The 26391-nt window shown below is 40.5% G+C and overlaps 1 protein-coding gene across 4 annotated transcripts in view; it reads right to left on the reverse strand.

The window, feature by feature from the left end:
• Window positions 1–26391, reverse strand: part of ZNF10 (zinc finger protein 10) — a 26863-nt gene continuing 472 nt past the window's right edge. The window contains exons 1-6 of one of the 4 annotated variants that reach the window (XM_011960915.1): window positions 21738–21789; window positions 16493–16584; window positions 8515–8641; window positions 7765–7860; window positions 3749–3935; window positions 964–3346 (exon numbers count right to left, since the gene is read on the reverse strand). In XM_011960915.1, coding sequence (XP_011816305.1) covers window positions 2467–3346; window positions 3749–3935; window positions 7765–7860; window positions 8515–8641; window positions 16493–16525 — 1323 coding nt within the window. In that variant the 5' untranslated portion in view covers window positions 16526–16584; window positions 21738–21789 and the 3' untranslated portion in view covers window positions 964–2466. Of the gene's footprint in view, window positions 3936–7764; window positions 7861–8514; window positions 8642–16492; window positions 17139–21737; window positions 21790–26391 lie in introns of those variants that run through there. The other 3 variants (XM_011960905.1, XM_011960898.1, XM_011960889.1) reach the window with 3 other exon arrangements.

Genomic DNA, 26391 nt, shown 5'->3' on the forward strand with positions numbered 1-26391 from the left:
TTTTGGGCCACACTCATTTTTTACATTTATTTTGACATATTTGAGCTTATTCCATATTAACAAGTATTTATCATGCTTTTGTTGTAACACACAACAGCATTTTTCCTGTTACCAAACTTTTTGTGTACATATTTTAATGCCTGCATAACATTCCATTACACAGTTATGCCACAAATATTATGCTAGTGTACATTTTTTCATTTTGCAAATTATGCAGTCATAAATATTTCAGTGATCCTCATACATATTTCTGTCTTCATTACAAGTTAGATCCTTAAAGTGTTAACAATAGTAATATTATTAATAGCACCTATGTGCCAGGCACTCTTTTATGTGATTCATACGTATCATCTCAATCCACATGACAACGCTTTGAGGTAGATACTAGTAGTATCCTCATTATACAGTTGAGGAAATTGAGCCACAGGTTATTAGAAATGTTGAGAGTCCCAGTTAAGTGACTATTCTCCCTTAATGAAAACCATTTCTGATAGGCATGTTGTATGTTGGCACGGTATGTACACAGTGAGAAGAGTAGCAGGAAACATGGAACCCAGGACCTAGTTCTGAGTCTGACTTCACTGAAAATGTGAGACCTGGGCCAACTCACTTGATCTCAATGACAAGCAGGAGCTAGAGGCTGTCATGTTCCTTGTAGTTCTCAAGTCTCCTGATTCTAACCATCATTTCTAGGTTTTTCTTCAGAGAGAGATCAAGATCTCTGGTTGGCTTCAGCAATACTTCATCTATCATTCAACAACCAATCATTAAGCATCTAATATTTATGCTAGAAAATGCAGAATCATGGTCAGTCCCTATACACAACAGATTGATTTACAGAACGAAACAGAAAATTAAAACAGATCCTCTTCCTGAATCTTTTGTGGGTTATTAACTTACCAGAGAATCTGAAGACTGGGATCCTCTCCCTAGAATGGAAAACCTTTGTGCAAACAGAATAAATGTGTATACAACATTATAAGTTGTTTATTGATCCTCAGGAATGAAACCTATATCAACTATTTGTCAGTGATTTTCCCAGGTTGTCGAGTTCTGATTTAGGCAAGAGGGAAAAACCATGTATGACTGTAAGGGAAGTGAGAACTCAGTAAATTCTTATAAGCACACAAGCAGATTTCAATTAAATAACAGACATTAGGGTGGGGCAATAATATTAATAATCACAGCCAGTAACTACAGAGAACATAATATATGTCAGGCACTATTCTAAGCTGTTTCTGTTTACTCATTTAATACTCACCATAATCCTACTAGGTAAGTACTATTATTATCACTAATTTACAGAGGAGGATATCAATAAGTTTGGCACAGAGAAGCTAAGCAGCATGTTCAAGATCACCCAGCTAGTGGGGTTTCAACCTGGGTAGTCTAGTTCAAGTCTATGCTCTTAACACTAATCTTTCTTTATAACGATAAAAGACTACCTTCAGACGGAGGGCATCTTTAGGCCGTGCTCTGTTTATCACAGGAGGACACTTGCTCTAAATATTGTTTAAATACTTGTTCCCACTAAAATGGGGACCCCTCCCTGATATGTCCAAATGCCCAGTGTTCCCCTAAGTCCTAACATCCAGAAAATTACTGTTTTTAAATTATCAGGAGCTTTTACAATGCTAAAGAGTGGGAAAAGTGGAACTCTGTGACCCAAAACAAGTTAGAATAGGAAAGCTCATTAACAGGTGGTACTCAAGAGCTTCTTTGATGGTAGAATAGAGAAACTAGGTATCCTCTTACAATATTTAAAAGTTTCTTTAATTATTACAGCAACATTAAACAGACTATAAAACTCAAAGTCCCATTATCTAACAAATCAATTCTGTTCAATTATCTATATACTTTCAATTCTTGCCCACATGCAAATATACTTAAAAATGGGTTAGTGCTGGTAGTGGAGATGTGTTGTTTTTAATTGTACTACATTATAAGCATTTCCTTGCTGTTAACCAAAATACGGTTTCTACCAGACACATAAAACATACCGAACACTATAAATGTCCCAGAAGAGAGACAAAGTCAAGTAAACAATGACATATTGACTGAAATATTCTTTTCCATCTTTTGTTGCATTAACTGTATCATTTCTTAATTCTCAGCAACAACTCTCCCTACAGTAGCATACTCATTTCTTTTCAAATGAAGGGGTTCTTGCTCAACAACTCACCTATTTAATAATTCCTTCTCAGATTCTAGCATTTAAGACTTGGTCAAGAATGCTCCCAGGCCAATTACTTCTGTAGGAATTCATCAAAAGAAGAAAATCTGATGGATTTCTGTACTGAAATAAAATCTGTGGTTTCTTTCCCTTCCAGGACCAATTCTCTAATGTGCAATATGATAGTTAACAAGACTGAAAGCATTTCCACATAGATTCAATTTGTACAGCATATCTCCAGGAGTTCTCCAATGCAAAATAAAGTTATTGCTCTTTGTGAAAAATTCCCGCATTTATGAGTAAGCATTTTCTCTCATATGATTTGCCTGGTATCCAATAAGGTTAGGGGTACTAACAAGCACTGTCCCACATTGATTGCATGTTAAGAACTGCTCTCCAGTGTGAGCTATTTGATGAACTATAAATGGAGAGTTCTGGCTGAAGATAATGCCACACTGATTACATTTATAGGTCTCTTCTCCAATATGAATTCTCTGATGCTTAATGAGGTCATTCTTCCGGATGAAGGCCTTCCCACACTGACAGCATTCATATGGTTTCTCTCCAGTGTGTATCCTCTGATGCACAATAAGGGCAGAACTCTGGCTGAAAGATTTTCCACAATCATGACACTCATATGGTTTCTCTCCAGTGTGGGTTCTTTGATGTGAATAAAGGTGAGAGCTTCGACTAAAACATTTTCCACAATCCTTACACTCAAAAGGTTTTAGTCCAGTGTGAATTCTATGATGCACAACAAGGTGAGATCTCTGGCTATAAGACTTTCCACATTCATTGCATTCATAGGGCCTCACTCTAACATGGGTTCTCTGATGCAGAATGAGATGTGTGCTCTGTCTGAAGGATTTCCCACATTCAGGACATTCATAGGGTTTCTCTCCAGTATGTGTTCTCTGGTGTCTAATAAGCCGAGAGCTATGAACAAAAGATTTCCCACACTGATTACATGTGTACAGTTTGTCTCCTGTATGAGTTCTCTGATGGGTAACAAGGTGAGAGAACCAGCTGAAGGATTTACCACATTCTTTACATTCATAGGGTTCCTCACCAGTATGGGTCTTTTGATGTCCAATGAGGTGAGAACTCCGGCTGAAAGACTTTCCACATTCTTTACACTCATAGGGTTTTTCTCCAGTATGAATAAGCTGATGCCTAGTAAGATTAGAGCGCCAGCTGAAGAATTTTCCACACTCCTTACATTCATAGGGTTTCTCTCTATGTATGCCCTTTGATATACCAAGAGATGAACCATGAGTAAGAGAGTTATCATTATCAGGGCATTTGTAGGATTTATCACCTGTGTGAGTTCTTGCAAACTGAATAAGGTGAATGTTTTGACAGAAGGTTTGACCACATTCATTACTGTTACTTGCACAGCTTTCCTGATGACCATTAAGAACTAAATCATGTTTTAAACTTCTAGTATGTGAGTCACGTTTATGGAAATACTCTCTCAGTACCAGCTGAGCAGGAAGAAGACAGTTTCCCCCATATTTACCACTTTCAGAGACTCTCTTCTGAGTAAGTACTTTCTTTTGGGTGAATGCCACTTGCCTCAAATGTCTCTCTGGGTTTTCCTGATACTTGTCTAACTGGTCTTTACATTTCCAGACTTCTTCTAATGACAAATACCAGAGATCATTCCTTGCCATTCCTTCCATTTTAAAGTCACACGATTGCTTATCTTTAAAAATGCTCCTGCTGGAAACTGATGATTTGATTTCAAATGCAGTCTCTGAATCTGAAAGAAATGAAAATCTTTATGTAATTAAAGACAGTATTAAAGTGAGAATGGTAGGAAGTACGTGGAGACAAAGTATGCAAGATGTACACAGTTGCTTTCAAATATGGCTTTGTAACTTCGATAGAGAATGAGAAAAGGAAGAATGGAGCAGCAAACAGTAAATGCATTGGGGTATACAGTACTCAAAAGGGGCAAAAGGAGTAAGGAGAAGCCACAGGACTCAGGATATCAATGGTGAGGGTAGAAATAAGGAAAATTACATAAAAAGGACTGCACTCCCATTTCCTAATCCAGATGTTAACAATGCAAGTTCCTCACCTATCTACTTGTTGCCAGGACTTTCCCCTGACACACATTCTTCACATTACTATCAATTTAGTATTCTTTCTTTTTTTTTTTTTTGAGACAGAGTTTCGCTCTTGTTGTCCAGGCTGGAGTGCAATGGCGCGATCTCGGCTCAATGCAACCTCCGCCTCCCAGGTTCAAATGATTCACCTGCCTCAGCCTCCCAAGTAGCTGGGATTACAGGTGTCTGCCACCATGCCTGGCTAATTTTTTATCTTTTTAGTAGAGACAGGGCTTCACCATGTTGGCCAGGCTGGTCTTGAACTCCTGACTTCAGGTGATCCACCCACCTTGGCCTCCCAAAGTGCTGGGATTATAGGCGTGAGCCACTGCATCCGGCCCCATTTAGTATTCTTAAACCATGAATGCAGCCATACGTCAGGCAATGCTTTTTATCCAAATCACAGAAGCACCACAGAATAACACCCAGATGACTGACACAACAGACCTGTCAGAGCGGCTGCATGACCAGGTGGAAGAGTAACTGCACAAAAGTTACCAAGATACAGGTTCTAATCTAAGTTTTATACTATTACTAGTGGTGAATTTAGACAAGTTGCTAAACTTTTAAGAATTCATTTTGCTTATCTGTAATCTAAGGACGACAGTATTTGCTATTTCAGATTATCATATTATATAAAGCATGAGTCTATTACAGTCTCTGGCACATTTATGGTCAAAGCAGTAAGATTTACAATAATCATTATCATTCTTCTCATTTTCTGTTTTGATTTCTTTGTTCTGAAACATAAGGACTTAACAACCGATAGGACTACTACCACAAGATGTGAACTTAGAATCTGAGGCCTGACCCATACTCTCTTAGAATTTCTGCCATCTGCTACCTGTGTATATTACTGCAAATTATTTCCCTTGAATAAGAGCTTTATCTGTTTCTCAGCGTCTTTCAGGTAAAATGTATAATCCCAAACCTAAAAAATACACTGATAATACCACTTCATCTTACATGACGGGGTGACATTCCACTCTTACCTGGTATTATGGGTTAAACTGTATCCCCCCAAAAAGGTATGTTGAAGTTTTAATCCTCAGATTCTCAGAATACGACTATATTTGGAAATACAGTCTTTCCAGATGTAGTAAGTTATGAGGTAGTACCAGAAATAGGATGGGCCCCTAATCCAATATGATGGTAGTCCTCATTAAAAGAGACACAGAGACACAGGGGAAGAGACCATGTGAATATGGAGACCAAGACTGGAATGATATATCCGCAAGCCAAGGAATAGCTGGGGCTAGCAGAAACTGGAAGAGATAAGGAAAGACACTCTCCTAGAAGCATAACAGAGCCCCACTGACATCTTCATTTTAGACTTACAGCCTCCAGCTGTGACATGAAACATTTTGGTTGTTCTGAGCCACCTAACTTCTGGTTCTTTGCTACCACAGCCCCAGGAAACTAATACACCTGGTAAATGATCCCTGTGACAGGCCTCGTCCCTAAATGACTTCCTTATACAATCCCACCCCCACCAGTCCTCACTGTCACTTACCACTTTGTTAGTTCCTAGTTTCTTTCCCATCCTGATGATTTTTAATAGGAAATACACCACCCCTTCCCCCTCTTTCCCCAATCCAGAACATCATAAAATCTTATGGAGAAGTTTTTCAAACTACAAATGCCAACTGGAAGATTTTATGAAGAATATATATAAGGGGGGTGCTGAGCACTAATGGGAGGACAATTCTGAGTGTAGAGTTTGATCATAAGAATGAGGTGCTTTATTAATATACTAAAATCTTCCACATATTATGTAACATAGCCATGCCAGTAAGTTATTGTTGAAGTCTATTGGACCCATTAATCAACTAATCATCTGATTTTTAAAAATTATCACACATTATATTTTTTGTTTTGATAATGAATTTCACAGCCTTGTAGATTCTGTAAAACTCCATGCATTTAAGCCCATGAGGTCTGAGTCTTTTTATTTTTTTTTTTTTTAGGTGGAGTCTCTCTCTGTCGCCTAGGCTGGAGTGTAGTGGCGCAATCTCGGCTCACTGCAAGCTCCGCCTCCTGGGTTCATGCCATTCTCCTGCCTCTGCCTGCCGAGTAGCTGGCACTACAGGCGCCCGTCACTACACCCAGCTAATTTTTTTTTGTATATTTAGTAGAGATGGGGTTTCACAGTATTAGCCACGATGGTCTCGATCTCCTGACCTCGTAATCCGCCCGCCTTTTCTCAATAAAAATATAAACTGCTGGATCCAGTTAATAATTGTTATTTTTGGATACCTGTCAATAGACATTCAGGAAAGTTTACTAGATGAACAAATAGAAAAGAAAGAAAGAAGGTAAGTAATAAAGAAAAGAAAATATAACAATATTTCTTCCCATGGTCCCAAGGCAGTTGAAAGACTTGCTTTGAGACAGCATTTTGATACAATTAGCTACAAGGCCAATACTAAAAAGTAAAAAAGAGCTTATGATAATATTTTAAAGTAGAGATTTAAACTAGGTGCAAGTTCAGAAGAGGAAGAGGCCAGTACTTAATGAGGAATCATAAAAGGCTTCACGGGAAAGAACTTGTGGCTAAATTACAGGACAAGTAAGACTCAGATTTAATTTACATCACATTCAAAGTCTGAGATGCAGGGAAATGCCTAGAAATAGATTTTTAAAACATTAAATACAGAACTAGATAGAGGCCGGGCATGGTGGCTCACGCCTGTAATCCCAGCACTTTGGAAGGCCGAGGTGGGCGGACCACTTGAGGTCAGGAGTTCGAGACCAGCCTGGCCAACATGGTGAAACCCCACCTCTATTAAAAACATAAAAACTAGCTGGGCATGGTGGTGCATGCCCGTAATCCCAGCTACTTGGGAGGCTGAGGCAGGAGAATCACTTGAACCTGGGAGGCGGAGGTTGCAGTGAGCTGAGATCACGCCACTGCACTCCAGTCTAGGAGACTAAGAGAAACTCCATCTCAAAAAAAAAATAAAAGATCTAAAGTACAGTAAGAAAAACCGGTGTTTCTGTGAGCAGCCATTCTGGAAAGGAAGGAGAGTTGAGGCAACAGGAATTATGAGCTCTCTGCAGCAGTTTTCCACCTGACAGAAAACAAACTCTCAGAAAAGGTGATAAGAGTCCTACTCCGGAGCTTGCACAGATAACCGAGTTGTGGGAAGGGGTCACGTGAAAGAGAGAGAGGCAAAAATGCAAGAAGTGATTCTATGACAAATGAGAGCACAAGATGCTAGGTTAGTGGTAATAACGGTAATAATCAGGAAAGCGACATGTGCAGCGCTGAAACCAACCACGTCAACAGACAAAGAAACCTTTGCTTCTGAATGCAAATGGAATATAAAGATTGGCAGTGGGGAAATAGGGGCCAGATAAACTCAATCTTCCCACGAAGAAGGACCTGTGAGGAGGGCCAGTGACCACTATCTCTAGAAGTGCTAGCATCTCACAGCTCAACTGGGCTACTGCCTATGACAACTCTTGTCTGGTCCTCACCAGGATGGGCCTCTTGGTGAATCCCTCTCTCCACCAGCCAGGGCTCTTCTCCCTTCTCCAACCGGAGGATCACATCTGGCTTAGTAAGCTGATGACCTGTTCACAGTAAAAGACAATGGGGTAAGAGTCAGGGGAGCTCTGGGGCAGGCACAAAGAAACATCTCAGATTCAACCTGACCCTCCAACCCTCTGCAGGACTGGCAGGGACTCTAAAGTTGACAGAGGCAGGAAAACCTTTTTTATTTTATTTATTGATTTATTTTGAGATGGAATCTCACTCTGTTGCCAGGCTGGAGTGCAGTGGTACAATCTTGGCTCACCGCCACCTCCGCTTCCCGGGTTCAAGTGATTCTCCTGCCTCGGCCTGCCAAGTAGCTGGGACTACAGGCGCACGCCACCATGCCCAGTTAATTTTTGTATTTTTAGTAGAGACGGGGTTTCACCACGCTGGTCAGGATGGTCTCAATCTCTTGACCTTGTGATCCACTCACCTCGGCCTCCCAAAGTGCTGGGATTATAGGCGTGAGCCACCACGCCCAGCTGGAAAACTTTTTAAAGAGGCATTTTTAAAACTTCAATACATTAAAACAAGTTTTCCACAAAAGCTGGAGTAAAAAAAACCTGTTCTATGCCTCAAAGAAATGAGGTCTCTGAACGCCAAGCCCGTACTCTGATAGGATATATGCTTCAGGGTCTTGTACCTTTTGATCAAAGGAGAACCAAAATCTTCAAAAACAGAGCTAGTCTTACCCAAGGAAACCAGGTTCTTATAGTTCTCCAGCATCACGTTTCTGTACACGCTCTGCTGAGCAGTGTCCAGCAGCTTCCACTCCTCCCTTGTGAAGTCCACAAATACATCCTTGAAGGTCACCAGTGTCTACAACATCAAACACATTTGCATTGCACCAGATATGTATCTTTGCTATCCCCCTTTCCTGATTGCTAACAGGAAGAGAAATTAAGCTGACAGCACTGGGGCAGGTAAAGTGGATGGACCCCAATTTATTCTAGGAGTGAGTACTATTTATTCTGGTCAAGTCGTAAAAGGAATGGCTATTAGGTACCTACTGTCTGAAAACAAGTTTTATATGATGCTTTAGGTTAAAAAAAACTGTCATAAGAATTTTTATTTAAAATAAATTTTAAACAGCTATGGCAGGGCGAATTATCTATTCTCCCAAAAAGTTAACCCACTTTTACACTATGTAAGATAAAGAACCTAATTCAAGTACACCTTAATGCTTAAGAGATTTACCACCCTAGCCATATTTTATAACCCAAAATAATTATCCAAAACATTTTTCATGACCATTGGTAGGTACTAAAAAACAATGGAAGAGTTGGAAGATTATATTTTAGCAGTAGCAAAACAATCAAAGAAACAGGAGATGGATGCAAGGCCCTTATCAGCCACATCAAAAATAAGTGTTGATTATATTTAGAGAAAAATCTATTTGAGTGACTCAGGGTCTCTCATCAAAGACTATAAAGGTCAGACGACAGTAGAATAATGTTTGTTTGTTTTTAAATGCTGAAAGAACAGACAAACCAGAATTTCTACATCCAGTAAAAATATCTTTCAAAAATGATGCAAAATAAAGATATTCTCAAATGAACTAAAACTAACAGAATTTGTTGGCAGAAGATCTGTTCTAGAAGATGTGCTGAAGGAAGTTCTTCAGGCAGAAGGGAAATGATACCAGAGAAACCTGAAATCTCAGAAATGGAAGATAAATAACAAAAACAGTAGATATCTGGGTACATATAATAGATTTGTTTTTTTCTCTTAAATGTTTCAAAAATATATAGAACAGCTGAAAGACCTATAACATTTTCTGGTGCAGTTTCTCAATACACACACAACTTTAACATAAAGGGAGAGACATAAAGGGAGAGACATAAAGGGACCCGTATGTTGTAAGGCTTCTAGATTTTGCTTGAAGTGGTAAAAATTAACTCTAAGTGGACTGTAAAAGATTAGGTATGTATATTCTAATCCCTACGGCAGCCATTAAAAAGTACAAAAATATAAAGCTAAAAAACCAAGACATTAAGTGAAATACTAAAATATATTCAAATAATCCAAATAAAGGTAGTAAATTAAGAACTGGGAAAAGATATACAGAGAACATATAATAAAATAACACACTGAAATTCAGTTGTATCAATAATAACATCAAACAAAAATGGTCTAAACATAACAATTAAAAAACAGGTCGCCAAAATGTATTAAGAAAAAAAAAAGCAACCGGGTGCAGCGGCTCACATCTGCAATCCCAGCACTCTGGAAGGCTGACGCAGGTGGATCACTTGAGTTCAGGAGCTCAAGACAAGCCTAGCAATATGACAAAACCCTGTCTGTACAAAAAATACAAAAAATAGCCAGGCAGGGTGGCATGTGCCTGTAGTCTCAGCTACTCAGGAGGCTAAGGCGAGAGGATCACTTGAATCCAGGAGGTAGAGGTTGCAGTGGGCTGTGATCACACCACTGTACTCTAGCTTGTGCAACAGAGTGAGAACCTGTCTCAAAAAAAAAAAAAAAAAAAAGGCAACAGCAAAAACCACAAGCCTTGAGCCCAGGAGTTTCAGACCAGCCTGGACAACATCGGGAGATCCTATGTCTACAAAAAATTTAAAAACTAGCCAGATGTGGTGGCTCATGCCTATAGTCCCAGCTACTAGGGAGACAGGTGGGAGGATGACTTAAGTCCAGGAGTTTGAGCCAGACTGCAGTGAGCTGTAATAACACATCTGCACTCCAGCCTGGGCAACAATGAGACCCTGCCTCAAAACAAACAAACAAAAAAAACCACAAGCCTCGACTATCTGCTACCTAAAAAAAAAAACAACATTGGGCTGGGTGCTGTGGCTCACACCTGTAATCCCAGAACTTTGGGAGGCCGAGGCGGGCGGATCACCTGAGGTCATGGGTTCAAGACCAGCCTGACTAATGTGGAGAAACCCTGTCTCTACTAAAAATACAAAATTAGCTGGGTGTGGTGGCACATGCCTGTAATCCCAGCTACTCAGGAGGCTGAGGCAGAAGAATCGCTTGAACACAGGAGGCGGAGGTTGCAGTGAGCTGAGATATCGCCATTGCACTCCAGCCTGGGGAACGAGAGTGAAACTCTGTCTCAAAAAAAAAAAAACAACAACAACATTGAATACAACCTAGAGAGGTTACAAGTAGAAGGACAGAAACAGATGTACTATGGAAACACTAATCATACGAAAGTTAGAGTGGCTGTATTAATATCAGACAACGTAGAATTAAGAACAAAGAATATTAGCAGAGATAAAGAGGGATATTACATACTGATAAATGTGTCAATCTGCAAAAAAATTTCAAATCCTAAACAGATCAAAATGTAACACAAAAATTTATAAAATTTCTATAAGAAAACATAGGAAAAAACTTTGTCATTTTGAGTTCTTCAGAGGGTTCTTAGCAGTAATACCAACAGCATGATCCATAAAAGAACAAACTGATAGGCCAGGCATGGTGGCTCACGCCTATAATCCCAGCACTCTGGGAGGCCGAGGCAGGAGGATCACCTGAGGTCAGGAGTTCGAGACTAGTCTGGCTAACATGGTGAAACACCATCTCTACTAAATATACAAAAATTAGCTGGGCATGGTGGTGCATGCAAGTAATCCCAGTTACTTGGGAGACTGAGGCATGAGAATCGCTTGAACCCTGAAGGCAGAGGTTGCAGTGAGCCGAGATCACGCCACTGCACTCCAACCTAGGCGAGAGAATGAGACTCTGTCTCCAAAAAAAAAAAAAAAGAACAAATTGAAAATTGACAAAGTGAGTGCTTCACCAAAACTAAAAATGTTTTTTCTCTTCAAAAGACGTTACTAAGAGAATGAAAACACAAGCCAGAGACCAGGAAATAATATTTGCAAATCACATTATCTGACAAAGAACTTGTACGTGTAAGGTATAGAGAACCCTCAAAACTCAGTAAGAGGCTGGGCACAATGGTTCATGCCTGTAATCCCAGCACTTCGGGAGGCCAAGACAGGTCTCGGGAATGCCTCAGGATGGCCTGAGTTCAGGAGTTCGAGACCAGCCTGGGCAACACAGTGAAATCCCGTCTCTACTAAAATACAAAAAAAAAAAAAAGAAAAAAATTAGCCAGTTGTGGTGGCGTGCGCGCCTGCAGTCCCAGCTACTCGGGAGGCTGAGGCAGGAGAATTGCTCGAACCCGGGAGGCGGAGGTTGCAGTGAGCCGAGATCGTGCCACTGCACTCCAGCCTGGGCTACAGAGCAAGACTCCATCTCCAAGAAAAAAACAACTCAGTAAGAAAACAGACTAGTTTGAAAACTGCGCAGAAGACTAAAATAAACATTTCGCCAAAGAAGGATATAGGTAGTTGGTAATAAATAAGCACATGATGCTTAGTGTCATTACTTATTAGGGACATGAAAGTTAAAATGACAGTGAGATACCATAAAGACACTTATTAGAAAGGGTAAACTTTTAAAATGTGTGATACCAAGTGCCAGTGAGGATACAGAATAACTGCCACTCCCACACATCACTGTGAGAATGCGAAAATGCTACAACCACTTTCAAAAATGTGCGTATTTTTCATAAAGTTAAATGTACACTCTTGGCACACACCTATCATTCTCTTGGCTAAATAACTGAGTAGGAAAATTTATGTCCACACAAACACCTGTATGCAAATGCATAAACCTGAGAAAGGGCTTTATCTAAAACTGGAAGAAACTCAAATGTCCCTTAACACGAAATGCATAAACAAAGCGTGGTACAGCCACACAATGTAAATCTACTCAGCAATAAAAAGGAATATCCTACTGACTCATGCAACAACAGATGAACTTCCGATACATTATGCTTTATGAAAGGAGCTAGAAGCTACATGCTATGTGATCCCATTTATATGACATTCTGGAAAAGGTAAAAATCAATAGATCAGTGGTCAAGGGGCTGGAGGGGGAGTAAGCACGGACTATATACAAAGGGGTTGCACATAGGGAATTCTAGGGTCATGGGTTTGCCCTGTAACTTGGTGGGGTTTTTTGTTGTTTGTTTTGTTTTTTTTGAGATGGAGTTTCACTCTTTCACCCAGGCTGGAGTGCAGTGGTGTAATCTCGGCTCACTGCAACCTCCGTTCCCCAGGATCAAGCGATTCTCCTGCCTCAGCCTCCCAGATAGCTGGGTTTATAGGTGCCTGCCACCATGCCCAGCTAATTTTTGTATTTTTAGTAGAGATGGGGTTCCACCATGTTGGCCAGGCTGGTCTCAAACTCCTGACCTCAGGTGATCCACCCGCCTCAGCCTCCCGAAGTGCTGGGATTACAGGCGTGAGCCACTGCGCCCAGCCTGCTCTGTATCTTGAATGAAGTGGTGGCTACACAACTATATGCGTTTGTCGAAAATCACAGAACTGTAAATCCAAAGGGGAAAACGTTACTGTATGTAAATTGAAACATAAATAAAAATATTTAAAATGGAATGTTCTATGAGATCTGTATGCTGGATATCTTCTCTCCTTCCCTCCAGGTTTCCTTTCCACCCTACTCTGTTCCCAGGGAGGGTGAGCTCTGTGGATTATACCAAAGATTTTCTCTTGCCCTCTGCCTTTCTGATTTATTTCACCAATGGAGATCACCAGTTGGATATGGCAAGAAAGTTGCCCCAGTGCAGTGGTGGTGACGTGATGGAGGTACATTCCCTTGACAGATGGGAACAGCCTCTGTGAACCACAAGTCTGGTTTCCAGAACCTGTCCCTGTTCTCATCCCTTCAGGCCTAATGGTGATGACACTCTGCTCCCACCTCATTCTCGTATTACTGAAGTTAAGGTGCCTGCTACTTTCCGCTAGTCCTTGACTCATTCATTGCTGTTCATGGTTTCTAAGAAGCCTGCCCAGTTTTAACTTAAGTGGCTATCTGATTTCTGGTCTGGTGGTTTTAGCATTCCCATAAGAAATACACTGCACTTTTACTGTAAACACAGAGACAAAGTATGTCATGGTGACACTACTGAAAGGAAAGGTGCATGAGATGTTAGTCAATAACTGGATTTGGAATCAGGCGAACCTGTGGTCAAATCTGTACATCTTAAATTTTTTTTTTGGCCGGGCGCGGTGGCTCAAGCCTGTAATCCCAGCACTTTGGGAGGCCGAGACGGGCAGATCACGAGGTCAGGAGATCGAGACCATCCTGGCTAACACGGTGAAACCCCGTCTCTACTAAAAAATACAAAAAACTAGCCGGGCGAGGTGGCGGGCGCCTGTGGTCCCAGCTACTCGGGAGGCTGAGGCAGGAGAATGGCGTAAACCCGGGAGGCGGAGCTTGCAGTGAGCTGAGATCCGGCCACTGCACTCCAGCCTGGGCGACAGAGCGAGACTCCGTCTCAAAAAAAAAAAAAAAAAAAAATTTAAAAGTAAATGAAAACAAAAAAGCCTTTGGGGTTTTTTTTTTTTTTTTGGCAGGGAGCAGGGCGGGGGACAGAGTTTTGCTCTGACGTCTGGGCTGGAGTGCAGTGGCATGATTTTAGCTCACTGCAACCTCCGCCTCCCGGGTTCAAGCAATTCTCCTGCCTCAGACTCCTGAGTAGCTGGGACTATGCCACCACACACCTGACTTATTTTTGTATTTTTAGTAAAGTCGGGGTTTTGCTATGTTGGCCGTGCTGGTCTCAAACTCCTGACTTCAGGTGATCTGCACACCTCGGCCTCCCAAAGTGCTGGGATTACAGGTATGAGCCACCTCACCTGGTCTGTATACCTTAAATTTTGGATTGGATAATGCTTATTTAACTTCACCACGAATCAGTTCTCTTAGCTGTAAAATACTATCTGTCTCATAGTATTATACACACTAACACACAGTACAATACAGTGTTAAAGAAGACAGAGATGAGAAGTGCCATCCGCTGCAGTCCCGCACATGCAGTCACGCCAAGAAGGTACATAGACTAAGTATGCTTTCATTCCTCCTAATACTTCTTGTTCTTTGCTGGAAGTAAGCATTATCCTGAATTGTGTTGTTTATTGTTTTTTAAATGCCTTTATCTCAATTGTAAATGAACAACTGTTTGGCCAGGCGGGGTAGCTCACACCTTTAATCCCAGCGCTTTGGAAGGCCAAGGCAGGCGGATCACCTGAGTTCAAGAGATTGACACTGGCTAACACAGTGAAACCCTGTCTACTAAAAACACAAAAAATTAGCCAGGCATGGTGGCACACGCCTGCAGTCCCAGCTACTCGGGAGGCTGAGGCAGGAGAATCACTTGAACCTGGGAGGTGGAGGTTGCAGTGAGCTGAGATCGCACCACTGGACTCCAGCCTGGGTGACAGAGCGAGACTGTCTCAAAAAAAAAAAAAAAAAAAGGAGTAACTGTTTGCAAATACCTGTTTTTGAATTTTTGATCAGCACGAATTGCTGATCTTTTTCTTGTATTAGCCTTAGCCTCCAGTCCATTTTAAATATAACACTTATTCCATTCTGTCATATTTTCTACTACTATTGTACTATTTTTATTTTGTACATATTTGAAAATTTCTATAATAAAAGAAGAGAGGGAAAGACCAACAACCACAGTGATCTGTCTTCTTCCTAACTCACCTTTTAGTCAACAGAGCAGCATGTTACAGTTGAGTCATGTTCTCATTCCTGCAAAATCATCTTTCCCTATACTGTACACATCGGTTTTCATTTTAACTCGCAGAAGACTCTGGCTCAGCCTCCTTCACAAGCTCATCAGCTCAACCAGCCTCATCAGTTATCTCTTGGTATTTGTTTCAGTTCTTCTTGGCCTTGTTACCACTGTGTATCCTTCTGTGAGGAGTCTCATTAGCCCCATGCAAACATTATCTGTGTTGCAGTCAGTGCCAAACAGGCCTAGAAGGCCCACACTGCCCATATTCCCCTTGGTTCTGTGTTTGGGCTGCACTAGACTGCTTTTAGCTCTTCAAACAGGCCATGCTCTCTCCAAAGTCTGGGCCTTCACAAATGCAGCTCTCTCATATTTCTTTGGACAATCACAAGTCATCCTTAATGTGTTGGCATAAATGTCATTTCAGCAAGTTTTCTTCTGAACCTTTAAACTATTTAAATATCCTCATGTTAAATGCATATGCCAAACACCTGCCCAGAGCACTCCAATGTGGGGCTGAGCCCTCCAGACAGGCCAGGGAACCTCGGCTCCAGTCTCACCTTCCTTCCCGAGATTACCTGTCATGGTCTGCATGAAGGACCCTCCAGAGGAAGAAGCTGAATAGGCACCAGAACCAGTCTCTCAGCCTGGATGTCCCCAGGCCACACTGCTCACTGAGGTTCTGTTCTCCTCAGAGTTCTTTGCACCTTGTTTGCAGTTATCCTTTGATAACTATGTAACTTGTCCCTGAGTTCCTCCAAATGGGTTCCCCATGGAGGAATTAACACAGTAAGCACTACACCCAGGACAGTCAGGCCTGAGAGAAATCACAGAGAGGCATCAACATTCCCAGTTCTCTCTTCTTTTTGGGAAGAAGTCTGATGTCACCTCACTTGATTCCCACCAATGTTACTGTTAAACTTGTGTTTCTTTTGTATTAAAAGGAAATAAAACTACAACTATAAATAAAGTAAACAAAAACCTAATCCTAGTCTGCTGGAGAAAAAGATACAATTTCTGAAGTTCTCTGGCAAATGGACTAAAATAAAAAGGAATTCCCAGTTTCCAACTGGGAAGAAAGCACAGCTTACCTGAGACCAGGCAGTTAGTGACTTAGCATCCATGTCGTCCTTGTTCTGGATGATACTTCCTTGAGTGATAGCAGAGTGCTAAGATGACAAAGCTAGGAAAAAGAAAGAAACATAAGTTAAGTTTGCTATGACTGGGAGGTTCCCTAAATTGTCAGCCTAAACTTCCTCATACCAGCTGGGTATGACACAAACACCCACCATACAGAGGAACATCAGAGACATTCTATAAGCAAATCTACAGTGCCCGAAGCTCCCTAAGATTAGGAAGAGCTACATAAATTGCATTTTTACCCCTTAATCTCTGGAGTTCCACACCACATTTGAAGATTTAAAACTGAATGATCCTACCTACCACTACAAATTTTTTTTTGGAGGGAAAAAAACCCAAACCTGACCTAATCTAATAGTGTCACTTTACAGATTAAAAAAACAAGGTTGTCTCCAGCTGGTCACAGAACGGAAGTCAGAGATTGAAGCCCAAGAAAAATGTGACGGACCATTACCAGCTTGAAGATGGAAGGCGCAGTGTGAGGAACATGGCAGTCTCCAGCAGCAAAGAGCAGCACCAGCTGAAAGCCAGCTAGGAAGCAGGGACCTCAGTCCTGCAGCCACAAGGAACTGAATTCCGCCAAGAAGAGTGAGCTTGAGAGTGAATTTCCCCCCACAGCCTCCAGATGAGAACTCAGTCTAGGTGACACACCCTGATTTCAGCCTTTGGACACCCTGAGCAGAGAACCCAGCCATGCTGTGCTTGCACCGCTTCTGGCCAACAGAGCTGATAATAAGGAAGTGCTGTTTGAAGCTGCCAAGTTTGTGGTAATATGCTACACGCAACAGAAAACTAATATAGCCAATTACATTTTAAAAATAATTTAAATATTAAGGAAAAATACTGTATATTTACCTATGTAGTTACCATTTGCCAGTGCTGTTTACTCATGTGTGTAGATCCAGATTTCCATTTGGTTTCATTTCCTTTCTCTCTGAAGCACATTCTTTAACGTTTCGTGTAACAAGGGTCTTCTGGTGATAAATTCTTTCAGCTTTTTTATAGCTAACAATGTCTTTTTTGTGCCTTTTTTTTTTTAACAGCCATATGGTACAGTTCAACCATTTAAACTGTGTATTCAGTGGGTTTTGGTATATTACATAATTCTTAAAATTGTAGTAATAGATATATATATGTATTTTTTTTGTCATTTTAACTGTTTTTAAGTATCCAATGCAGTGTCATTAATTACATTCGCAGTGTGGTGTGACCATCAGCACTACGTAATTCCAAAACTTTTCCATCACTCCAAACAGAAACTCTGGTATCCACTGATAACTCCATATCTTCCCCTATTCCCCTGGAAGCCCCTAATCTACGTTCTGTCTCTACGAATTTGCCTACTCTACTTAGGTCACATAAGTGGAATTATACAATATTTGCCCTTTTGAGTCTGGCTTATTTCACTGAGTATACATTTTTCAAGGTTCATCTATGTTTTAACACATATCAGAACCTCACTCTTTTTTAATGACCAAATATTCCATTGGTTAGAGGCTACATTTTGTTACCCACTCATCTGTTGATGAACACTTGCATTGTTTCCATCTTTTGGTTATTATGAATAATACTGCCATGAACACTGGCATACAAGTATCTGTTCGAGTTCCTACATTCAATTCCTTTGGGTAGATACCTAGGACTGAAACAGCTGGGTCATATGGTTTTATGTTCAACTTTTTGAGGTATCACCAAACTGTTTTCCATAGTGGCTGCATCATTTTTACATTCACACCAGGAATATATACATATATTCTAATTTCTCTACATCCTTGCCAAATACTTGCTATTCTATTTTTTTAAATTACAGCCATCATAGTTGGGATGAAGTGACATCTCACTGTAGCTTTTACATTTCCCTAATGACTAATGATGTTGAGCATATTTTCATGTGCTTACTAGCCATTTGTGTATTTTCTTTACAGAAATGTCAAGTCCTTTGCCCACGTTTACAATTGGGTTGTGTGTACTGTTGAGTTGTAGGTGTTTGTATATTCTAGATATTAAACCCTTATCAGAGACCTGATTTGCAAATAGTTTCTTCCACTGCTTTTTTGTTTTTTGTTTTTTTTTTTGAGATGGAGTCTCACTCTTTCACCCAGGCTGGAGTGCAGTGGCACACTCTTGGTTCACTGCAACCTCCACCTCCCGGGTTCAAGTAATTCTTGTGCCTCAGCCTATAGCTGCAATTACAGGCATGCAAAGCTAATTTTTTGTATTTTTTAGTAGAGACGGGGGTTCATGTTGGCCAAGCTGGTCTTGAATTCCTGACTTTAGGTGATTCGCCTGCCTCGGCCTCCCAAAGTGCTGGGATTACAGGTGTGAGCCACTGCACCTGGCCTGTTTCTCCCACTCTATAGGTTGAGTTACCTTTGTTGTTGAAAGACGTTTTTTCCTGAATGTGTAATTCTATTTAATAGGTAGACAGTTATTTTTTTCTTTCAGTACTTTATAGATATAGTTCCACTCTTCTTAGGCGTCTTATTTCTGGTAAGAAATCCAACGTAATCCCTTATTCCTCTGTATTTTCCTTCTGGCTACTTTTGAGATTTTCTCTTTTACTGATTTGAGTAATCTGATTATTATTTTCCTTGGTATACTTTTCATGTTTCTGGTGTTTAGGGTTTCTTGAGCTTCTTGAATTTGCGGGTTTATAGTTTCATTAAGTTTTGACACTTTCAGTCATTATTTCTTCATGTATTTCTCCATCTCTCCTTTACTCTCTTCTTCAGGGACTCCAATTACTCATACAGTAGGCTACCTGATGCTATCTACAGCTTACTCAAGTTCTTTTCATTTTTTTTCTGGTTTCTTTTTTCTCTCTGCATTTCATTTTGGATAGTTCTACATTGCTATGACTTCAAGTTCACCCAACTTTTCTTCTAGAAATGTAATCTGCTGTTAACCTGGTGTATTTTCATTTCAGATAATATGGGTTTTCTCCCTAGAATCTCAATTTTTTTTTAGTACTTTCTATTGCTGTATTTACCTTCTTAGCAATATGAAATACATTTATAACTATGTTTTACTGTCCTTCTCTGCTAATAGTAAGATCTATGTTAAGTCTGGACGAGTTTCAAATCATTATTATCGTCCTCACTATGGGCCATGTTTTCATCTCTTTGCATGCTTGGTGAATTTGATTGGATGCCAGATACTGTGACTGTTATCATACTGGATGCTGGGTATTTTTATATTACTATAAATTTCCTTAAGTTTTCTTTTAGAATGCAGTTAGGTTACTTAGAAACAGTTTGATACTTTTGGGTCTTTCCTTCACAATTTGCTAGATAGATTTAGCAGTGCCTAGTATAGGGCTAATTATCCCCCACACTGAAGCAAGACCTTCTTGATAGATACTGATCGGGTAGACACGACCTATCCAATGCTCCAGGAATTGGAAGAGTTTTCCAGTCTGGCTGGTGGGAATAGACACTCTTCTCAGCCCTATGTGAACAACAGATACTGCTCCCAATAATCCTTTAGAGGACTCTTTCCCTGGCTCAAGTAGTTTCCTCACATGTATGTACTGATCTGTGCTCTGTTGAATACTTGAGGGAGAACCTTTGCAGATCTCCAGAATTCTCCTGCTATAAGATGCTCTCTTACAGAAACCATATTGTTTTTACTTATGTGACAGTGCATAAAACTGAAAAGGAAACCCTTAAATCTTCAGAAGACAGAGCAAACAATATACAGGAACAAAGTACAAAAGAAATGCAAATGTAAACATATAGGAAATAGTCAAATTTAGTAGTCATAAAAATGGAAATCTAAAAAATCTAAATTTAAAATACATTTAAAATGCAATGTTTATAAACTTCTGCTTCCAGCCAAGATGGAATGCCCTGACAGCAAAACAGCCAAAATACATTAAACAGTGGTTTTCAAGACCAAGAGGGATAAAATAGTATTGACTTCATAGGGTTACTGTGGGAATTAAATGAGTTAGTATTTGTAAAACAAAGAATGGTGCCTGACACGTGGTAAGATTAAAAAAAAAAAAAAAAAAGACGTCTAGTGACCCAGTAACACAAGTGTTTTTCTTTTCTTTTTTTCAAAGTCGAGGCCTCATTCTTGTCACCCAGGCCGGAGTGTGGTGGCATGATTATAGCTTACCACAGCCTCAAACTCTCGGGTTCAAGTGATCCTCCCTCCTCAGCCTCCCAAGTACACAGAACTATAGGTGTGAGCCACTGCACCTGGCTAATTTTTTTTTTTTTTTTTTTTTTTTGGAGACAGGGTCCTTACTCTGTCATCCAATCTGGAGTACAGTGGCACAAACACAGCTCACTGCAGTCTTGACCTCCCAGGCTCAAGTGATCCTCCTGCCTCAGCCTCCTGAGTATCTGGGACCACAGGCACATGCCATCACGCCCAGCTAATCTTTAAATTTTTGTAGAGACAGGGTCTCACTATGTTGCCCAGGCTGCTTTCAAAGTCTTGGGCTCAAGCAATCCTCCTGCCTTGGCCTCCCAAAGTGCTGGGATTACAGATGTGAGTCACCATGCCCTGCCTGGCTAATTAAAAAAATTTCTTTTGCAGAGATAGGGGTCTCATTATGTTGCCCAGGCTAGTCTAGAACTCCTAGCTTCAACTAGTCCTCGTGCCTTGGCCTCCTAAACTGCTGGGCCTCTCAAAGTGCTCAAAGTACAGATGTAAGCCACTGTGCCCAACCAGCAAGTGTCTTTCTAGAGTTTCTTTTTAACATCCAATCAGTCACCACAATGTGTAAATTCCCCCTCTTAAGTGTCTTCCATCCATCTCTTCCAACTCCTACTGCCATGATGCTTCAGGCCCTCATAATTCTTGAGCTAGAAACCTCCTACTTGACTTTTTTGCCTTTGGTCTCTCTCACTCCAGTGAGTGTCTGCAGCAACATCATCTCTGTAAAACACAGGAGTTTCACTCCCTGTTTAAAATTCCCTTTTGGTCTCCCAGTACATACAGAAAAATGGACTAAGTCCTTGGCATGGATTTAGGATCCTCTGTGATTGTGGCTTTTCTACCTCCCTAAGCCCTAAATGTTTCATCAAACTACCATACATTTCCCTATAACCATGCTGAACCACTTGAGTTGCCTGAACATCTTTATCTATGCTATTCCTATGCCAGATACGTTCTTCCTTTTCTTGTCTCTTGGTAAAACCTTATCCATGTTGCAAGATCAAACATTATCCCTTCTTACGTCATTACCTAATTTCTCCAGGAAGTTTTAGTGTTTCTTACTCTTTGCTCCTACAGCCACCAAAAGAAGCAGCAACAATGACTGAATTACAGTACAGCAAGAGAGATCCACAATTAGCTGACCAAAGGGTCATGTCCTTATGAAGAGAGGTCTCTGACATCAGCTACAGGTCTCTTTCCTTACCCTGTTTTTAATCCTTTCACCAGCAATATAAGTAAAGATCAGTTACAAATTTTAGCTGACAATGAAGGCGATGAAATACTATTTAAGGAAATTAAGATATACAAGTGGATGCTATATGTACTTTGTATGGATGTTATCATAAGAGTACAAGGTTCCTTTTAAGGAGTCAGATAAAGACTTGAATGAACCCAGATGGTTCCTTTATTCATCCCTTTTTACACCAGACATTAACTGAGTACTTACAACATGCCAAGTACTATTCTAGAGGCTAAGAATAGAGTAGTAGCCATTCAGACATGGGTCCTTCCCTCATAGAGCTTGCTTTTCAAGATAAGCAAAGGCTGAAGTAACTGGAAATATTCAGCCTGAAAAAAAATCACTTACAGGAAGCAAGAAAATAGTTTTCACACATTTGCACATTCTCTCCTCGGAATAATATTTATTCTGAGTTGTTGCACAGGGCAGGATTAGGACATATGTGTGGAATCACAAAGAAGTCAATCACAAGTCAATATAATGAGATACTGTTAATCAAATGATGTATCTGGAAATAGTACTGGCATCCTAGGGAGGTTACTGTGGTCCTAAACTCCTGGGCTCAAGTGATTCTCCCAAGGAGCAAGAACTACAGGTATGAGCCACTGCACCTGGCTAATTTTTTTTTTTTTAGGCAGGGTCTCAACATTTCTGGTCACTAATAAATTTTCAATAGGATCTCATTTTAAAAAAAAACAAAACTACAGTAAGGTTGCTGGTTTAGACAGGCATATAAGGTCCATTCTGATAACTATCATAATTATGAATAGCTTAGGTTAGGTCTCACTCAATTCTAATTTCCCTTAGCAACTACTTCTAGATAACTCACTCAAACCTTTATCTAACCCAGTGGTTTTAAACTCTGGTTGCACACTGGAATTGCTAAGTGTGTCTGGCATTTATTGATACCTGAGTCCCACACCAAGAGATTCTGATTTAATTATCTGAGAAGGGGTTAAGGATTTTTTTTTTTTAAGAGCTCCACTTGGTACAAATGAATGTATAGCCAAGGTTGAGAAACACAGATGTAAACCATTATTTATTTAATTCTAGCTTTCTACCATTCTCGAGGTAATCAGATCCATCACAAAGGATCCTTTTATGTGACTGGCCAATACTGACTTCTCTAAAATATCACAGTCATTCTCAGAGCACGGATACTGGGAGAAGTTTTGTTTATTTTTGAGGAAACACCTGGTAAGTTAATAACTATCTTAGTGGTATAGATTTGGAACTTCTGCCATTTTAATAAATCATTACCGAACAGTTATGTTCCTAGCTCTGTATCAGGCCCTGAGGAGAAATGTGAACAAGGCATTTTAATCCCTTACCTCAAGCAGCTGAGGCTAGTTGAAGAAACTGAAAACACACATTTACAGTAGAGTTTGATTACTGCTATAATAATGGCAATGGACAAGGGCTCATGGGAGCAGAGAAGGTGGTTTCTAACACAGCCGAATGGTTTCAGGGAGGAATGGACTGAGTGTCAGAGCTGGTTTGGTAGGTAAGGGAGGATGAGGAACATCGTGAGCAAAGGCAGTGCCTGAGAAGATTATGTGTAAGGGGAAGAAGTTCAACACTTCTAGTGCATATAGTTTAGGCCAGGGAACAAAAAGAAACAGGGCCAGAGGTGTGCAAGGCCAGATCTAGGTCACAGCCAGCAAAGAATGCCATTCGCAGAAATGTGGACTCTTTCCTAAATGTTGTAAGGCAGGAAACAATATTAGTGTCTTCCAAGTGCTCTTCTAGGGGTACCTGTGTAATAGACTAGAGGAAGATATAATAGTAGCAAAAAAAAAACAGGTAGGAGGCTAATACTTTAATCTAGAAGATTTGGGAACACAAATTAAGGCCATGATGGTAGAAATGGAGAGCAGGTAGATTTGGGTATGATCAGTATGTCCTGGATTTTGACTGAATGTGGGTGTGAGAAAGGGCTTCACATGACTCTCAGGTTTCTGTGTGACTAAATGGAGAACAGTATCAGAAGGGTTAGGTATCAGAGAAGTGATGTGATTGGTTTTGAACACAGTGAGTAGGCCACATGAACACAGTGAAGTGGCATCTACGAGGCTGTATTTACATGTGACGGTTATCCAGATGTACGTCATCTGCCTTCCACATCTGTATTCTATCTGAATCCTTTCAGGCTACCTGGCTATATACTCAAACAGGACAAGCTTTTTGGGAGGAGGATGGTCTTTTGTCACATATTTAAGAGTAACTATATTCTCCTGCTATGAGATATAGGTTAAGTAAACACACGAATAAAGGAGTCTAAGGGGGACCATATGTTACTATCAACAACCCTGTGATATATTTCATATAAAGCTTACCAAGAAACAGTAATATTCAATAGTGCCACGTAATGGTGTTACCAGATGAAACCATGGCATAAAACCAACCAAAGAGAACGTGAAGAGTAAAATAAACGGTAGGACCAGGATTATAGAGAAAAATCAACATTTAGGAAGCAAATGAAAGAGAAGCCCAAAAAGGAGGCAGAGAACCACCAAATAGAGAGATCTAAGATATGTAAAATTTCAAGGACGGGTAGATCAAAATAGCGTTAGACAAATTAAAGATTGAAAGGTATTGGATTGGTTAGATAAGCCTTCACTAATAATTTGAGGAGATCAGTTTCAATACACTGGTGGAAACAGCAGACAAATTCCACAATAGGAATGAAAAGTCTGGAAATGGAGAAGGAAGAGAAAGGGCAGGTAGAAGAGGTGGTGGGGTCAGAGTGGAGACTAAAAACAGAGGAAGCAATTAAGACAAGGGAGTTGGAGCTAGAGCAGAGAGAAGGGGGAAAGGATGGGGTCAAATCTCTGACGAAAGTATCAGGTTTGTAAAGGAAGAAGGATGCTTCATTCTCTCCTACCTCCTGGAAGTCAGGATAGGTGGGATGTTGACAACTAGCAGGCAGTTCAATAAAAATGTGAGTCAAAAAAGAAAGCAAGGCTATATGCTAACAATGAGAGGAACAACAGAAGGCCATGATCATTGAGGACAGTGATAAAGGTTTGGGCCATGCAGTGACAAACTAGCAAAAGCTGCTGACAAAAGATAAGCTGAGGTGATGGAGAGTATGTCTGTCACACTTGTCTGCCTAGCTGTGATTTCCTCAAGCGGCATTCGCTGCCTGGACAGAAGAAAAGGCACACTGTGCAGCGGTTCTGGGCTGGGATTTCTGTATGTGCAGGTAACGCAGAGCAAGGGAAGGAAGAATGCCTAATGTGAGAAATGTGTGCAATCAACAACAGGATCTAGTTTTGGTATAGACATGAGTCAAGGAAGGAGCTGACAAATTTGAGGAGAACCTCCAACAACAGTAGTGAGAATAAGGACATAAAAGAGCCAGGAGAACAAGGGGTAAGAGTCACAAAGAGGGATACTGAAGTTTGCAGAGGCTGTGCTGTTTGGGTCATGAGCGGAAGTCTGAGACACACAGGAGTGATGACATGAGCAGTGAAGTGAAGAGCCTCCAGAGATGAGAAGGCAAGGTAGGCTCAGTTCATATAATGAAGTCCTGGAACCCTGCAACGCCACAGAGGAAAGCTGTTTCAAATCCTCTGCTTGATGATGTCCAGCATTATTTATTTCCTGTTTTGGCTGCAGCAGCATAATGGATCTTGGTATTCAGGGAGCAGTGAGTGTCCTTTCCCAGCTCACAGTGCAGAGTTTGGAGCCCAACTTACTATTTGGTCACTGTTGTGTAAGAACAAAAGATGAGAGGTAGTCTGGAGGCTCTGAGATCCAATAATCTTCCCGGTAAGACAAGGCAGACCCATGAAAGGCAAAAGACAATTCAATATGCACACACTAAGATCAAAAGGCATTCAGGTAGCTATCAAGAGTGCTGAGTGTCCCCTACCTGAGAAGCTCTTTTTAAGATGTTAGGAACGCAACTATGAGAATAATTTCCCTCCCTCAAGCAGACTGTTAACCATGGAAAGATGTTAAGTCTAGTACCACGGACATGAAGAGAATCGAAAAAATAATGTGGTTGCAGAAATCTGTAAAACTTCCTGGGGAAGGAGAAACTGGAACAAAGATGAGAAAAGGTCCAATGTTAAGAGTTAGAAAGCACAACATCAGCCATTCCACAATGTGAGCTTTACATCTGCAAAGAGGAGATTCTTCTTCTCACCTCCAAATGGTAAAATCTCCTAGGAGACAGACTGCAATTCAGTTTGTGAACATGAATGTTACAATGAAGTCTGTATATTCTACCAGATGTGGTCACGAAAAATATTTATAATCACACCATTTTTCTTCCGAGGCAAAGTCAAAATATAGTGCCAAAGAAGAGTAAGGGAGATCATTTTTGCTTTGGTAAACTCTTAAGGACAGAGGGCTGTAATAGTTTTCCACCACTGCCAATTATCAAAACTTCGTGGTTTTCAACAACATACATTTTTTTTTTTTTTTTTTTTTTTT

The sequence above is a fragment of the Colobus angolensis genome, unplaced genomic scaffold, assembly GCF_000951035.1.
Source record: "Colobus angolensis palliatus isolate OR3802 unplaced genomic scaffold, Cang.pa_1.0 Scaffold115, whole genome shotgun sequence".
In the NCBI taxonomy this organism is placed as follows: domain Eukaryota; kingdom Metazoa; phylum Chordata; class Mammalia; order Primates; family Cercopithecidae; genus Colobus; species Colobus angolensis.